Below are 14,489 nucleotides of genomic sequence, written 5' to 3'. Positions count from 1 at the left end.
ATTCTACCGTATTCATTATCTTTTAACTACCGCAGGACGGTACAAATGTAAACGTTTCTTTGCTCACAACGCACACAGCTGTGATGTTAACAGTACTTGTGACGCTGGGTGCCTCGTGTGTCAGCACTACGCATTAGGTAACCGGTGGCGATCGCCGATATCTGCAGTTATCGGAAGCGACAATTACACCTGGGTCCGTGGAGGATGCGAAGCGAACCGGCGTCAGACGGGCAGCCATGGCAGCAGACACGTACTGCGCGGTATCCAGAGATGATATGTCGCCGGTATTACGCCCCCCTAACGCCGGCTACAGTTAGCATAGATTTCCTCGACGGCCACCTCGATTAGCACCGCTGGTCGTGATAGCGTGTAGCGTGCTGCTCCCCCGTGCATTGATTCTAATCGGCGCCGCCGGCGCGACCTGGCGTCTACAACAGCAGCGCTCAACGTCGGATCCCATAAGACGGCTGTACCTGACAGGTGGAAAATACCGCACGCCGTGTCAGTTACGACGACGCGGATTTGATGTATGGGTCGGTAGGGAACTGAGAACTGGGAAAAAAGTGAATGTGGACATTATACCGAAGTACTGTACAAATGCTATTGTAATATTGATCCTACGGTGATTTAAGGAGATAGTCATTTCAGGTGAATGTCGCTGTGTAAGGAAACCGTAATGATGCAAAAATTGGGATAAACCCACTTAGGCAACACATACTACGTCGGAATTACATCGATCACGTGAAACGGCTGAATAAAACGTTTCCCGTCTCCCATTAGCTGTCCAGAGCCAGTCTTTATTAGGAAAGATTGCCTTCCCTGGCCTCTGATTGCCTACCACTCCAACACAGAGGTTCTAGAACGGTCTGATTCGAAAGAGCGCCGCCATTCTGAGGATGAACGTGCATGGAGAGAAACATGCATAGCGTGAGAGTGTGTTTGTATTTCAGTTGCATCTCATCGTTTTGCTCACTGCTAATGATAAAATGTGTTACACAAGCACAAATACACCTCTGCTGTTTAGTAAATATGTTACGGAACGACTGAATAAAATGATAAGAGCATCAGATAAAGAACAAAAGAATACAATGGGTGGGCCGTGAAACACCAAAAGCCCGCCAGGCAAATGTCGGGATGGTTCCTCTGAAAGGGCACGGCCGACTTCCTCCCCACTCCTTCCCTAATCCGATGAGACCGATGACCACGCTGTCTGGTCTCCTTCCCCAAACCAACCAACCAACCAACCAAAAGTCCTACTGGACGACCAAGGCAGCGCTGGCTGGACGTCCTGGCGAAGGACCTAGCAGCCCTTGAAACTGAAGACACCTGGAGGAACCGGACCCAAAACAAAAAGGAATGGAGGCAGTTTGTGGAAGCAGAGCGTGGTCTACAGGGCCTGTGATCGCTGAATATCTATCTGTCTATCTATTTATCTGAATAAAATGAATTGTTATTCAAATTAGTCCAGCAGTAAAATCATAATTACCCCATTTGAAGTCAAGGTTAGTAGTTTATGAATGCCAATTCCGGAACATTACATTCTTATCATATCTAGTGACAGATTATACACCTGGCATCAGGTTACACACTCGGTCGACTTACATCCAGGGTCACTTCCGACTCCCTCCACCTGGCCAACCACCAGGAATTGATCAAGGTCACCCAATGGAACCTCATCACTCTCCTCTCCCTCCCCTCATCCCCTGTCACCCACACTTCTACGAGTGAGGATCAGGGAACCTCTCCTCTTTCCTCGTATCATCATCTTTTACAACTGGGAGGGATCCATTCTGGAGGTAGACAGCGTAGGGAGAGAATCAGGCTGTGTCTATTTCATAACAATAAATCATGTTAAGTCACGTCACTTGAGGTCCATTTCTTAATGACAGTTTAATATTTCGTCATTCGTCGCACCAGCAGATATCACACCCAGAACGATAAGTAAGCACTCTCATCCCTCCCATTTTGGTATTTAAATACTAAGTTAAATATTTTTCCCACATTTTTCCAAATTTTTTTCAATTACTTGAGTTCCATTCCACTGCTCCCGATGTTGTGTCGACATTATGAAGCTATCAACAAATGACACTGTAGCATTACCCTGACTTCATCATTGCTAAGGTATCGTTTCATTTACTAGTGTATGTGAGGCTACAGTATGTGTTTTAGAAGCGAACTCATTGGCAGAAATAATGACCTCATGTTATATTAATAACGTCACAGCAAATTATCGTACCCAAGTTCAACCAAAGATATTGTGCATGTAAGAGATACCACGCAGCTAAAGGTATCAGCCTACTAAACCGCGGCTATATTACTAGATCGTATGACATCATATCTAAATTCTGATGTTTTCAACCGAAGATACTGTGTGTGTAACAGAACACTACAAAATATGCAGCTAGAGAGTTGACCAGTAGCTGAAACAACACCCGCAAAAAGCATGTCATTTGCAGGAGAGCCAACACATCGAACTCTGCCTTGTGGGGTACAGCCGCGGGCACCACACTAGCAGTGGCCGAGAGAAGATGCACAATCATAGGTGCAATCATCTCCAGCATGTTGGCTGATGCGAAAGGCACTGCTGTGCAGATATAGTATTCTGGGAAGGAGCTTTCCACCAGAGCAAACCCGTTGCAACTCGCTGAGGCCCTTGCAGACAAGCGTTGCTAACAGTTTAAGTGTCAATCAATCCCCTCCCCTTCAATGCTCTTCAACACAACAAACACCCTCTTCTCCTATAAGCATCATGGTTCTAACACTAGCACTTATAAAGTACAATTAAAGCAATAACAGACCTCGGTCGCAAAAAAGAAGTCTTTTGACCTAGGTTTAGGCACTACTATGAGTGCCTTCACGAGAAGTAAAACACTCAAATTGGCCTATAACATAAATAGAAAACTATAGAGCAAAATCGGTTAATTACTGACTTCTTTTTTGCGGCCGAAGGCTGTTATTCCTTTCATTTTACTTTATAAATGGTCGCTGACCACGCAGACAAGTTCAGCCCTTTAAAAAACTAGCACTTACGTTTGGGCGAGCCCATTTTCAGCCAGACAGCACTGCCATGTGGAATGAAGATACGCAATTATTAATTCGACATCCAAACAAAATAAACCCTGCAATATCATTAGCATATCCAACATTACTATAAGTCTCATATATTGAGTACAGGAAACTTTGTGTCCATCGCTATTAACGTAATTTCGACTGATACGTAGAATCCTAGCACACCACTGTACTTAAAAAGAATTATTGCGATAAAAATAATATATGTGAATTAATAATGAGTAACGTTTCATACATGCACATGGATTTAATAGTAGAAAGCCAGTTCATTACCACCAACATGCCACAAAATACTTTTCTGATGGTACACATCTCTCTGTGTACACATTACAGAAAATGCATTGTTATTGCTAAGATTGTGCTAAAAGATGTTTACTGGACCCTTTTTATATGTCAATGCCTAACTAAAAAGATCTCTTCCCCCTGTAAAAAAATAACGAAATTTGTATATTTTTTTATTTTTTTGTAGTGGACACAATGAACCCTTCTCCTCCTCATTGGAAGTACACGTTCTAGAAAATACGTTGGTATTGGTAGAGTTAAATGCTTACGGATAAAAAGATTACAAAAGATAATACATATATATTTGCAGATTGAACTTACTTGGAAGTGTTTGAATAAATTGCTCTGCTTTGAAATTGTAGATTACGAGAATGCTTTATTTACTTTGTCAAAGCTATTGAAAAAGTGGCATCAACCTGTTTTATTATTCTCGCTGAGTAGATTTTCTATCAGTTTCTGTCCCCCCCCCCCTCCCCGCAGAGTTTGCTCCAATACTCAACAGGTGATCCCTTGATGTCTCAGAATGTGTTCAATCAACCGATACCTTCTTGTAACCAGGTTCTACCACAAATTTCTTTTCTCCTCAATTCCAGTCAGTACCTCCTCATTAGTTAAGTGATCGACCCATCTAATCTTCAGCATTTCTCTGTAGAACCATATTTCAAAAGCTTCTATTCTCTTTTTATCTAAACTGTTTATCGTCCAAGTTTCACTTCCACACATGGCTCTACTCCAAATACCTTCAGAAAAGACTTCCTATCACTTAAATTTATATTCGCTGTTAACAAATTTCTCTTCTTCAGAAACGATTTTCTTGCCACTGGCAGTCTACATTTTGTATCTCCTCTTCGTCGAACATCATCACTTATTTTGCTGCCCAAATAGCAAATCTCATCTACTACTTTAAGTGTCTCTTTACCTAATCTAATTCCGTTACTATCAACTGTTTTAATTAGACTGCTTTCCACTATCCTCGGTTTACTTTCATTGATTTTCATCTTATATCCTCCTTCCAAGGTATTGTCCATTCCGTTTAACTGCTGTTCCAAGTCCTTTGCTGTCTTTGACGGAATTACAATGTCATCGGCAAACCCTTAAAGTTTTTATCTCTTCCCCCTGAACTTCAATTCCTACTCCCAATTTTTCTTTGCTTTCCTTTATTGTTTGCTCAGTGTATAGATTGAATAGCATCAGCGACAGACGACAACCCTGTCTCGCTCCAGTCTCAACCACTACTTCCTGTTGATGCCCCTCGACTCTTATAACTGCTGTCTGGTTTGCACACAAGTTGTAAATAGCCTTTCGCTCAATGTATTTTACGCCTGCTATCTTCAGAATTTCGAAAAGAGTGTTCCAGTCAACATTGTGAAAAGATTTCTCTGCTATAAACTTAGGTATCCCTTTCCTTAACCTATCTTCTAAAAGAAGATCGTCTTCTACTAGTTTTCCCATTATTCTGTAGAGAATTCGTGTTAGTGTTTTGTAAAGATGACTTATTAAACTGACAGTTCTGTGATATTCACACTTCTTCGCATCTCCTTTCCTTGTAACTGAAGTAATTACATTCTTTTTTATGTCTGGGGGTATTTCGGCTGTCTCATACATCTTGCTCATCGGATGGAAGGGTTTTGTCGTGGCTGGCTCTCCCTGCGTTGTCAGTAGTTCTGACGGAATGTTGTTTACTCCCGGGGCCTTGTGTCGACTTAGGTCTATCAGTGTCAGATTCTTCTCGCAGTGTCGTATGTCCTGTCTCATCTTCATCTACGTCCTGTTTGTTGTGCCTTGGCAAGACAGCCAAGTCACTATGCGAGGATGCCGAAATGCACGCGCTTAGCTCACGCAGGCTTGCGTGAGGTCTGCAACAGTGTAAAGTAGTTAATATAGCAAATAAAGTACGTAGTTGATGTAATACTTAACTTTATTCCATAATTGGAGAACATCGGTCTTGATGATAGATAAGTGCAATCTCAATATACTGGTAATGGTGCCTTGCTAGGTCGTAGCAACTGACGTAGCTGAAGGCTATGCTAACTATCGTCTCGGCAAATGAGAGCGTATTTGTCAGTGTAGCTTCGCTAGCAAAGTCGGCTGTACAACTGGGGCGAGTGCTAGTACGTCTCACTAGACCTGCCGTGTGGTGGCGCTCGGTCTGCCATCACTGACAGTGGCGACACGCGGGTCCGTCGTATACTAGCGGACCGCGGCCGATTTAAAAGCTACCACCTAGCAAGTGTGGTGTCTGGCGGTGACACCACACTGTTCATTTCTGCAATATTGCCGTAAAGTACATCTCCCTTGTACTGATCCTCTACACACTCCTTCCACCGTTCAGCTTTCCTTCTTTGCTTAGGACTGAGCTCTTGATATTCATACAACTGATCGTCTTTCCTCCGAAGACCGCTTCAGTTTTCCTGTAGGTGGTATCTATCTTTCCCCTCAATGTACAATTCATTAAAACAGGGTACGTTGGTCTGTAAGCAGGGCACTTACATGTTAATGCTCTCTGCCCTTCCGCAGATCGACCTGAAGCACATAAACCAGAAGTACGACGACAACAAGGTGAAGGTGGGCATCGACCTGCGCGAGTACTACCCCAGCGTCGAGTGGGACATCCTGGGCGTGCCCGCAGAGCGCCACGAGAAGTACTACCCCTGCTGCGCCGAACCATATCCAGGTGAGCAAACTGAAAGCAATACTGTACAAAGCCGGCCGAAGTGGCCGCGCGGTTAAAGGCGCTACAGTCTGGAACCGCACGACAGCTACGGTCGCAGGTTCGAATCCTGCCTCGGGCATGGATGTATGTGATGTCCTTAGGTTAGTTAGGTTTAAGTAGTTCTACGTTCTAGGGGACTTATAACCACAGCAGTTGAGTCCCATAGTGCTCAGAGCCAATAATGTACAAAAGCCTGTGGTGTTCGGGGATGAGGAACTTCTGAGGGAAAGAATTTAAGTAGGTTTCCTGATCTTTAGTACACTAAGACTGTAGTGGACTGACAAGACTGCCAGTCCACAGTGACGGGTAACCGAAAGGCACGCATTTACACACGCCGGCTGGCGTTAGGTCTGAAACAGGATACGTAATGAATGCTATAAAGAAAAGTACGTATCTGCTGGAATACTTAACTTCAATCCATCATTTGTATACAGCATTCTGGATGATATAAGTGAGACTCTCTCTAGAAATGGTTAATGGCGCCTTGCTAGGTCGTAGCCATGGACTTAGCTGAAGGCTATTCTAACTATCTCTCGGCTAATGAGAGAAAGGCTTCGTCAGTGTAGTCGCTAGCAAACACGTCCGTACAACTGGGGCGAGTCCTAGTACGTCTCTCTAGACCTGCCGTGTGGTGGCGCTCGGTCTGCAATTACTGACAGTGGCGACACGCGGGTCCGACATGTACTAATGGACCGCGGCCGATTTAAAGCTACCACCTAGCAAGTGTGGTGTCTGGCGGTGACACCACAAAGACAGTATGCGTTGATTGGCTGCGGTGTTAAACTGACGACTGTGACCAACAAACATTCATTGTAGAATATGTTACAGTCTCCGCCCTTCTCGTAATTCAAGGGTCGTTTGCGACCAGCCGATCTATTCCTGATGTGATACTTCACAAAAAGAGACTCTTTGTTCGTCGTATCCAGAATTTTCACGCAATAACTTTCGGCCCTGATGTAACACTACCGACTTTTTCGGCTACTATATACAATTGTTTCAAATTATGGTCTCTTTCCATATCGCACGTTTTGCTTGGTTTACTTTGGTGACTTTGTTGGTCTGATTCATCATTTTCGTATTTGATTGCTCTTTTAGAAATTAGACCCAGAATACTAATCTGTAACGGTAGCTAGAACTACGTCTTACTACCAGTGACCTAACAGCTCTTGTTGGTGATAGCTTCCACATACCACTGCTGCAAAGCCTGATGTGGGAGCCCTCGGCCCGGCCGAGCGGTTCTAGGCGCTTCAGTCCTGAGCCGCGTGGCCGCTGCGGTCGCAGGTTCGAGTCCTTTCGAGTCCTCCCTCGGGCATGGATGTGTGTGATGTATTTAGGTTAGTTAGGTTTAAGTAGTTCTAAGTTCTAGGGGACTGATGACCGCAGATGTTAAGTCCCATAATGCTCAGAGCCATTTGAACTTTTATTTATTTATTTTTTTTATTTTAATTTTTTTTGAGCTCTCGGCAACTTCCTTTTCAACACATTCTCTGAAAAGTACTCTGAAGTAAATCAAGTATGTACAAGGTCGAAACACCTCGACAAAGATAATTTTTTCTTCAGAATGAAGATTAATTACTTTAAGCATTATGTGACTGGGTAGACAAAAAATCTACTGACGACGAGTGTTTCTCACCTGAGTCTTCGCTAGACATAATTCCCCCACTAACCTACTTCAAAAGCAGCTTACACAGACCATCACATCCAATGCTGGTACTGCTGTTCCCTACAAAGGCAACTTCCGATTGCACTGTTGTCACTCAGTATTGTTCTGGTCTTGAGTGAACAAGTATTAATCAGATACTTCGACAAAGCTATAACTTGCTACATTCATGCCCTCAGATCAGTTTTGTTCGACATTTTGCCCACCATACCCAGAACAGCTTTCCGTCGCCCTCGCTACCTCCGCAATATCCTTGTCAGACCCCGTGTCCTTTTTGCACCCATCTCCCGACCCTGTCCCTCATACTCCTGTGACCGTCCTCCCCTCTGCCACTTGCCCTATGCACCTTCCTACCACGACCTATACCAGCCCTGCGACTGGCAAAAAATACGGTATCAATGTCAGAGACATCACTGAAACGATACACGCCATGTACCAGAGGTACATTGGTATGCCTACCACCCGGTTCTCAGTTAGGACGTATGGGAACAGCCAGAGGGCGTATACTGGCAACACAGAGTACCCCATCGCAGAAAAAGGTCTACAACGTGTCAGTCGTAACTTCAGTGACTGTTTCTCCACTCGTGCCACCTGAATTCTGTCCCAAAACACCAGTTCTTAAGAACTCAGTAGATGGGTAATGCGTTACAACATTTCCTTGGTTCAAGCTACCCATCTGGCCTTAATTTGCGTTGATTTCTTCGGTTTCAGTATTTTATCGCAGTAACTATTCCATTTTCGTGTCTTTTTTGTTTACTGTGCCCATTATTTTTCGATCTTTCTATTTTTTCTCCGCCTTTCCCTCCCCCCCCCGCCTCCTCCCTATCTCTGTCACATGCAGTGCACTTTCCTCTCCGCTCTTATTAATTGGTGGACAATGTTTTGTGAGAAATCTTTGTTTTCCTACATACCGTATCTTCCACATTTAAGCTCTCAGATTTTCAAATGCCGTCCATTGCAGTCTCCATCGATCAATCATTCGTTGTCATCTTCTCAGGAAAGTCTGCCCTAACACGGGGTTCTGGGTGAATTTTCCGAACATCAGGACATCCCGGGTTCGAGTCCCGGTCGGGGCACACATTTTCAGCTGTCCCCTGTTGGCAGCTAAAGTTTTCGATTATTATCATTTCTTTCTAGAGAAGCTGCATGGTCATCATTGTTATCTGTTCTTTCGGAACAATTACTATCTTCATATAGTTAAAGGCTAACTGGCCATTTGTGCGAATGCGCACACTTTGCCCGAAATCTTGAGGTGATCGTCACCTTAGTTGGCGCGAGTAATGAGTGAATGGACAAATATCCTATAGGAACATTACGAAAGTAGATTGTGGACAGTTGGGAATGTGGGTCTCACGGGAAGCGTGCAAGGGATATGTCCCTGCAGTCGCGCTGTCCTCTGTGCTCTCGGTGGCTTGGATGGATAGGGCGTCTGCCATGTAAGCAGGAGATCCCGGGTTCGAGTCCCTGTCGAGGCACGCATTTTCAGCTGTCCCTGTTGAGGTACATCAACAACACCTGTTGGTAGCTGAGGGTTTCGATTAATTAGCATTTATTTCTAGCTTACAAACTTCTGTATGTTTATATGTATTTTCTCCTTGTAACCTCCCCCTCACTTGCCGACCTTAATGACAGTGAAAAATGAAACCGCGTGTACCTAATGGGAGTTTTGGAAAAGCAATCGTCACCGAAGTTAACCTGTCGGTAAAGAGGGAGGAAAGGGTTACATCTAAATGAAAGGAAATGTGCTAATGAAACTGTTGGAAATTAATTTTGAAAAGGGGTAAAGTTAATAAAGAAAGGAAATGTGCAGCCGTTACGTTAACAATTAACTAGCGGTAATTAGGTATTTGAGATTTGGGGGAAATCACGGTCGCCAGTCCTAAGGACAATTACTATAGTAACGGAAAAAGAAAGGTTATTACACATATAATTAGCACTAGAAGCGTGGCAACTGAAGGTTGACACGTGTAGTGTGAAAACTGAAAGTTTGTCAGAAGTAATAAATTTCGCTACACCCTGACTTAATTTAGCAAAAGAATTAATAAAACCGGAAAATCGAAAGTTAATTTAGTGACTGAAGTTAATAGTGAGCTTTCTTTCTGAAGCACATCGAAATTCAGTAAAATACGGTTAGTCTTGGACTACCTCAACAATCATTTCAAAAACTACTTGAATCTACGCAATTTAGAAATAAGGGATTTAACTTTGAACTTGAATTAAATGATTCTGAACAATTAACAATAGTAAAATTTAGTATGTACCAAGCTGAGCTGCAGTCAGAGGTAAGCTAAAATATGGTAACAAAACTCGCACTCTTAATTTGTGCTTGTGTAATCTGAATATTGTAGCCAGCTAACTGAACTTTGAAATTAAAGCAGTGAAATAGAATTAGCTATATTACTTTAGTGCTGGCGTTTAAATTTCAACGACACTCGGGTTCATTCCGGAAAAGGAAGGGACTCTGCTTGGTAATGCAATTGGGACAATGAGCAACAAAAGTTCATGCTAAGTTGCTGTAATTATATTGACGAAAATGGAACAGTTTGAAAAGCTGAGGTCTGCCATACAGTTCTAAAACTTTACGTGCTTCCAGTCTTCCTTGTTGGTTGATTGAAGGTTTGAAGCCGTCGGTCGAGGAGGTGGCGACAGTCACTCATTGTCGGCCGTCGCTGTTGCAGAAGCTGGATGTTGGCGCGCCTTCTTCTCGACACGGTCACCAGACGAAACGGGCTCTTGATGTGCGCTAGTTAATGTTTCCCGTCCGCGACACCATGTCAGAAACTAACATCGCAAGTCGAGCGCAATTACATGCTGCCAAACCCCGAAAGCGCGGCAACTCGCGGGAGCGTCACACAACACACCTGCTCCACTCGCTACTCCCGCCACACTCCTTCTCCCTCTCTGCCCGCGCTCCACGCGACAGAGTTAACACTACCAAAGATCCTACACACTTTGATTCTTCACACGACCTATCGACGTAATCGTTCGATAGCAGTCTTCCCTAGGCAAGACCCAGCGTAAAATACAAATAATATTTACGAAACAAACCAATTATACATCGACATAAATGTATAAATATATATATACAAACAGTGAAACAATTACAATATACAAAGAGACAGAAATGTCATATCTTGAGGTAACAAAGCAAGGAAAGAAAATAATACACAATAGATGGAAATAGGAGGATATGCATTTCCGGCGTTACACGTGCCCCACATTGTCTGAGGATGTTCGTGTAACGTAAACAGACTCAGAAAATGTCCCAAAAAAGAAACAGCGGAAATGCATATGCTCAAAACATCAAAAAAATTTAGCATTCGTCTAATTAACCATAAACCAATTTTTAGACAATAATAATTGAGTGGAGACACTCCTAATCTTTTTCCCCTCTGTCATCTTGCACAAAATAAAACAGGTTGACAACATATCAAAATTCATAAAAAACATAGAAAATGGTTTAGCTATTCCAAAATCATTAAAATTCGTAACACTATAAGAAATGGAATACTATTTGCAAAATTAATCAGAGTACATGGTCATAAAAAACAGGTATATCAAAATACGCAAACTAATAATTAATTACATAGAATACACATTTTTATGTAACCTTTTCATAATTAATATTCTCGTCATGTCCAATTAACGCTAAACAAGAAAATAATATACAGCAGATAAAATAAAACAAATATTGACAACAGAATTCTTTCACATCAGCTGTCCGGGAAGAAAAACTACTCCACATTCCGTACTCGCGAGTACAAAGGATGCCGACAGCGGCACAAGAGCCGACAGCGACACAAGAGCCGACAGCGGCTCGGTCTTTCCATTATTGTTGCGCCCGCCGGTGCGGCACGCTTGATCTCACTCCCCCTTGTAACGGCGTTTCCAGAACGTCCGTTTGACTGAATTCTTTCGGAAAAACTCACTCCCGAGTAATCTCAAGGAGTCCATAAACACTATCACAGCGGATAACTCAACACTGTCCATCATGACACGCATGTACTAGCCTGAAACTTAAAACAGCGTCTAAGTACATCGGCAATGACTAATGAAACACACATTCATGAAATCTGACAGCTAGTTACAAAAGCATATCTACTTTCCTTAATCTACTGTGACTCAGCTGAAAACTGGCAGCTTGGATTTTTAAATTGATTAATATTCAGTAACTCCTAAATAATTTAATCAACATCAATTACTTATTAATTACAACTTCTTTAATGACCTCTAGGTCAGGCAAAAGCATCGTAACATGGGACATCCTTAAATCTTACACTCTATATTTACATACTGTACAAGTTACCCATTGTGTGGTATTAATCGATCCTAGGTTGGTACAATTTCAAGTCTACAATATTCCGTATACCTAATCGTTTTCCAGAGCTTGGATACTCTAAGCAATAAGCATTTGTGTGAGGTATACCAATGACTTTATATGGTCCATTATAAACAAACTTAAATTTAGAGATTTCATTGTCTATCTCGCTCGATTTCTCATGAGCTTTTACAAGTACTAAGTCTCCGATTGCAAACTTAGCAAAACGCGCTTTTGCGTCATGACGACGTATGCGAGCATCGGCTTTTAGCTTCATTATTTCTCGCAAACGATCTTTTTTCACACCAATACTAATGTCAATCCGTGGAGGGAATTTGATTATCTCTTCCAATTCACTTTCTACACTTTTGTCACTTCCGAGATTCCTCACATTACAGTAGTTCAAATTCATACCTACGTCAATAGCATCCGGCCAGTTAACAATGTGTATAGGCTGGTATTGCCTATGCACACCGTCTCCTGCCTCGTCAAAACTAACTACTATTGTTTTATTTTGTGACGTACATGTCAAAGTTTTACTTTCGCAATTAATCACTGCACGGTACTTTAATAGCCAATCTAACCCGATAATTACTTCCGTAGTCAAGTCTGGCACGACGACAAACTCTTGTTCAAATCGTGCCCCACATATATCGAAGTTGACAAAAATCTGTTTTGTGACCGGTTTACTGGCCTTCCCAGTAGCACCGATAATTTTCACTCCTGCTACTGGCATAACTACGATGCCAGGTCTGTCTTTCAGTAACTCAAATATTTTCCCAGATACAGCACTCAATTCTGCACCGGTGTCAATCAACACGTTTAGTTGTAGGTCATGCATATTAACAGACACTACTATCTGTCTACACTTGTCCTCGGCTGTTTCTTTATTTTCCCACAGTAAATCCTCGTCTATATCCAGGTCATTCCAGAAAAAACCATCCGGCTTTGACCCTAAATCCGGCTTATCTGGCGGCTTTTTCAGCCTCTGTTCACATACAGTTTTAATTTCAACTCGGTTGTCCTGAGGCTTAGCCTGTAGCTTCGCCTCCAATACCGAAACCTTTTCCTGTAACTCGTCAACTAGTGAGTGTTGCTTTGCTATCAATTCATTAATCGTCACCTTCGTTGATTCCACTTTGGTCAGATTAATCTCATCCGCCAATCTACCTGGAGGAATGTGTCCAGTAGTTTCTGCAATTACTTCCGCTAGATCTGCGCAACCCACACTGCTATCGTCTGACAGTATAATGTCAGCTCTAACCTCATACACGTTGTAATCTATGTGCTTTTCTACCAATCGTGTCCGGCTATCACTAAAATTTTCGCAATCTTTCTCCTTAATACTCTCGCAATGTTTAAACTGGAGGTTTGCGTCGGATGGGTCGGTTACTTCTACCACTGAAACTTTCGGTAAGGTCTGCCGGTTAGGGCCAGAACTTTCCGTTACTACTTCAACATCTAACTCCTGCGGGACGAAACACGACGAATCTTGCTCGTGCTCCCCCTTAACATCAACTATTTCTAGTAAAGTCTGCCGATTAGGGCCAGAACTTTCTATCATTTCACAAACACTATCTTCCTGCGGGACGAGACGCGGAAAATCCTGCACGCGCTCCCCATAAACACTTCTCCCATACAGACCCCTATAATCTCTTAGTTCGTCGTATAAGCGACCGAACTGCCTTAACCAGACCTCATCCCTCTCTGCATCCCCTCGCTCGATGACGGACGTGTTATCCGACATCTGATCTTCTCTCAACAATTGCGAATCATTCTTAAACTCAATCTCCAGTTCCGCTGTGGGTATTACAGCTGCCACTTTATGATCGATTTCCGGAACACTACTTAAATTGTTCTCACTGACAGTGAATGTATTTTCTACTGCCGTGTATACAGCTGATCTACTACTTGTGGGCGCACTCTTTTCTCTTAACACTGGCACACCCTCCCGCCGTTGATTATTCCATACGGAATTTTCATAACGGCGATACCTGGGTTTTCTCCTGTTATTGGGCCGCCAAAATTTCTCCACGCCCGCTCGGCCCCTCACCGGCGCGGCTAATGGTTTCCCTGTCTCGTCCCAGCAGATACGCTCCCCGGATGCTGCTGAGGCGGCTGATCACACCCTCTGGCGTTATTACTATTCTGTGAAGCCCGTATCACGTTAGTATGATTCTGGTTTCTGTCATTCCTGTTTTTATTTGCATTGTACCGATTGTCATTACGGCCCCAACCACTATTGTTATTGCTGCCAAGATTGCGGTATGCATTATTCCCATAGTTATCATTGTTGTGGTTGCTGTGGTACTCGTTGTTGTTACCACGGCCCCTACCACTGTCGCGATTATTGCGCCAATTGTCCTCGTCCTCGTCCTCAACTCTTTCCAGGAAATCATTGATTGTCCTGTGATTGCTTCCTACGTAGCGTTTTGTGTCATCTGGAA

At 43.1% G+C, this 14,489-nt stretch overlaps 1 protein-coding gene across 1 annotated transcript in view; it reads left to right on the top strand.

Annotated features, from left to right (window-relative positions):
- LOC126094963 (acetylcholine receptor subunit alpha-L1) overlaps nt 1-14,489 on the top strand; it is a 713,068-nt gene that overhangs the window by 582,394 nt on the left and 116,185 nt on the right. The window contains exon 5 of the mRNA XM_049909618.1: nt 5,869-6,025. Coding sequence (XP_049765575.1) covers nt 5,869-6,025 — 157 coding nt within the window. The remainder of the gene's footprint in view (nt 1-5,868; nt 6,026-14,489) is intronic.

This window comes from Schistocerca cancellata, chromosome 8 (genome assembly GCF_023864275.1).
Source record: "Schistocerca cancellata isolate TAMUIC-IGC-003103 chromosome 8, iqSchCanc2.1, whole genome shotgun sequence".
Classification (NCBI taxonomy): Eukaryota; Metazoa; Arthropoda; class Insecta; order Orthoptera; family Acrididae; genus Schistocerca; species Schistocerca cancellata.
This window is presented reverse-complemented; position numbering and strand designations above follow the sequence as displayed.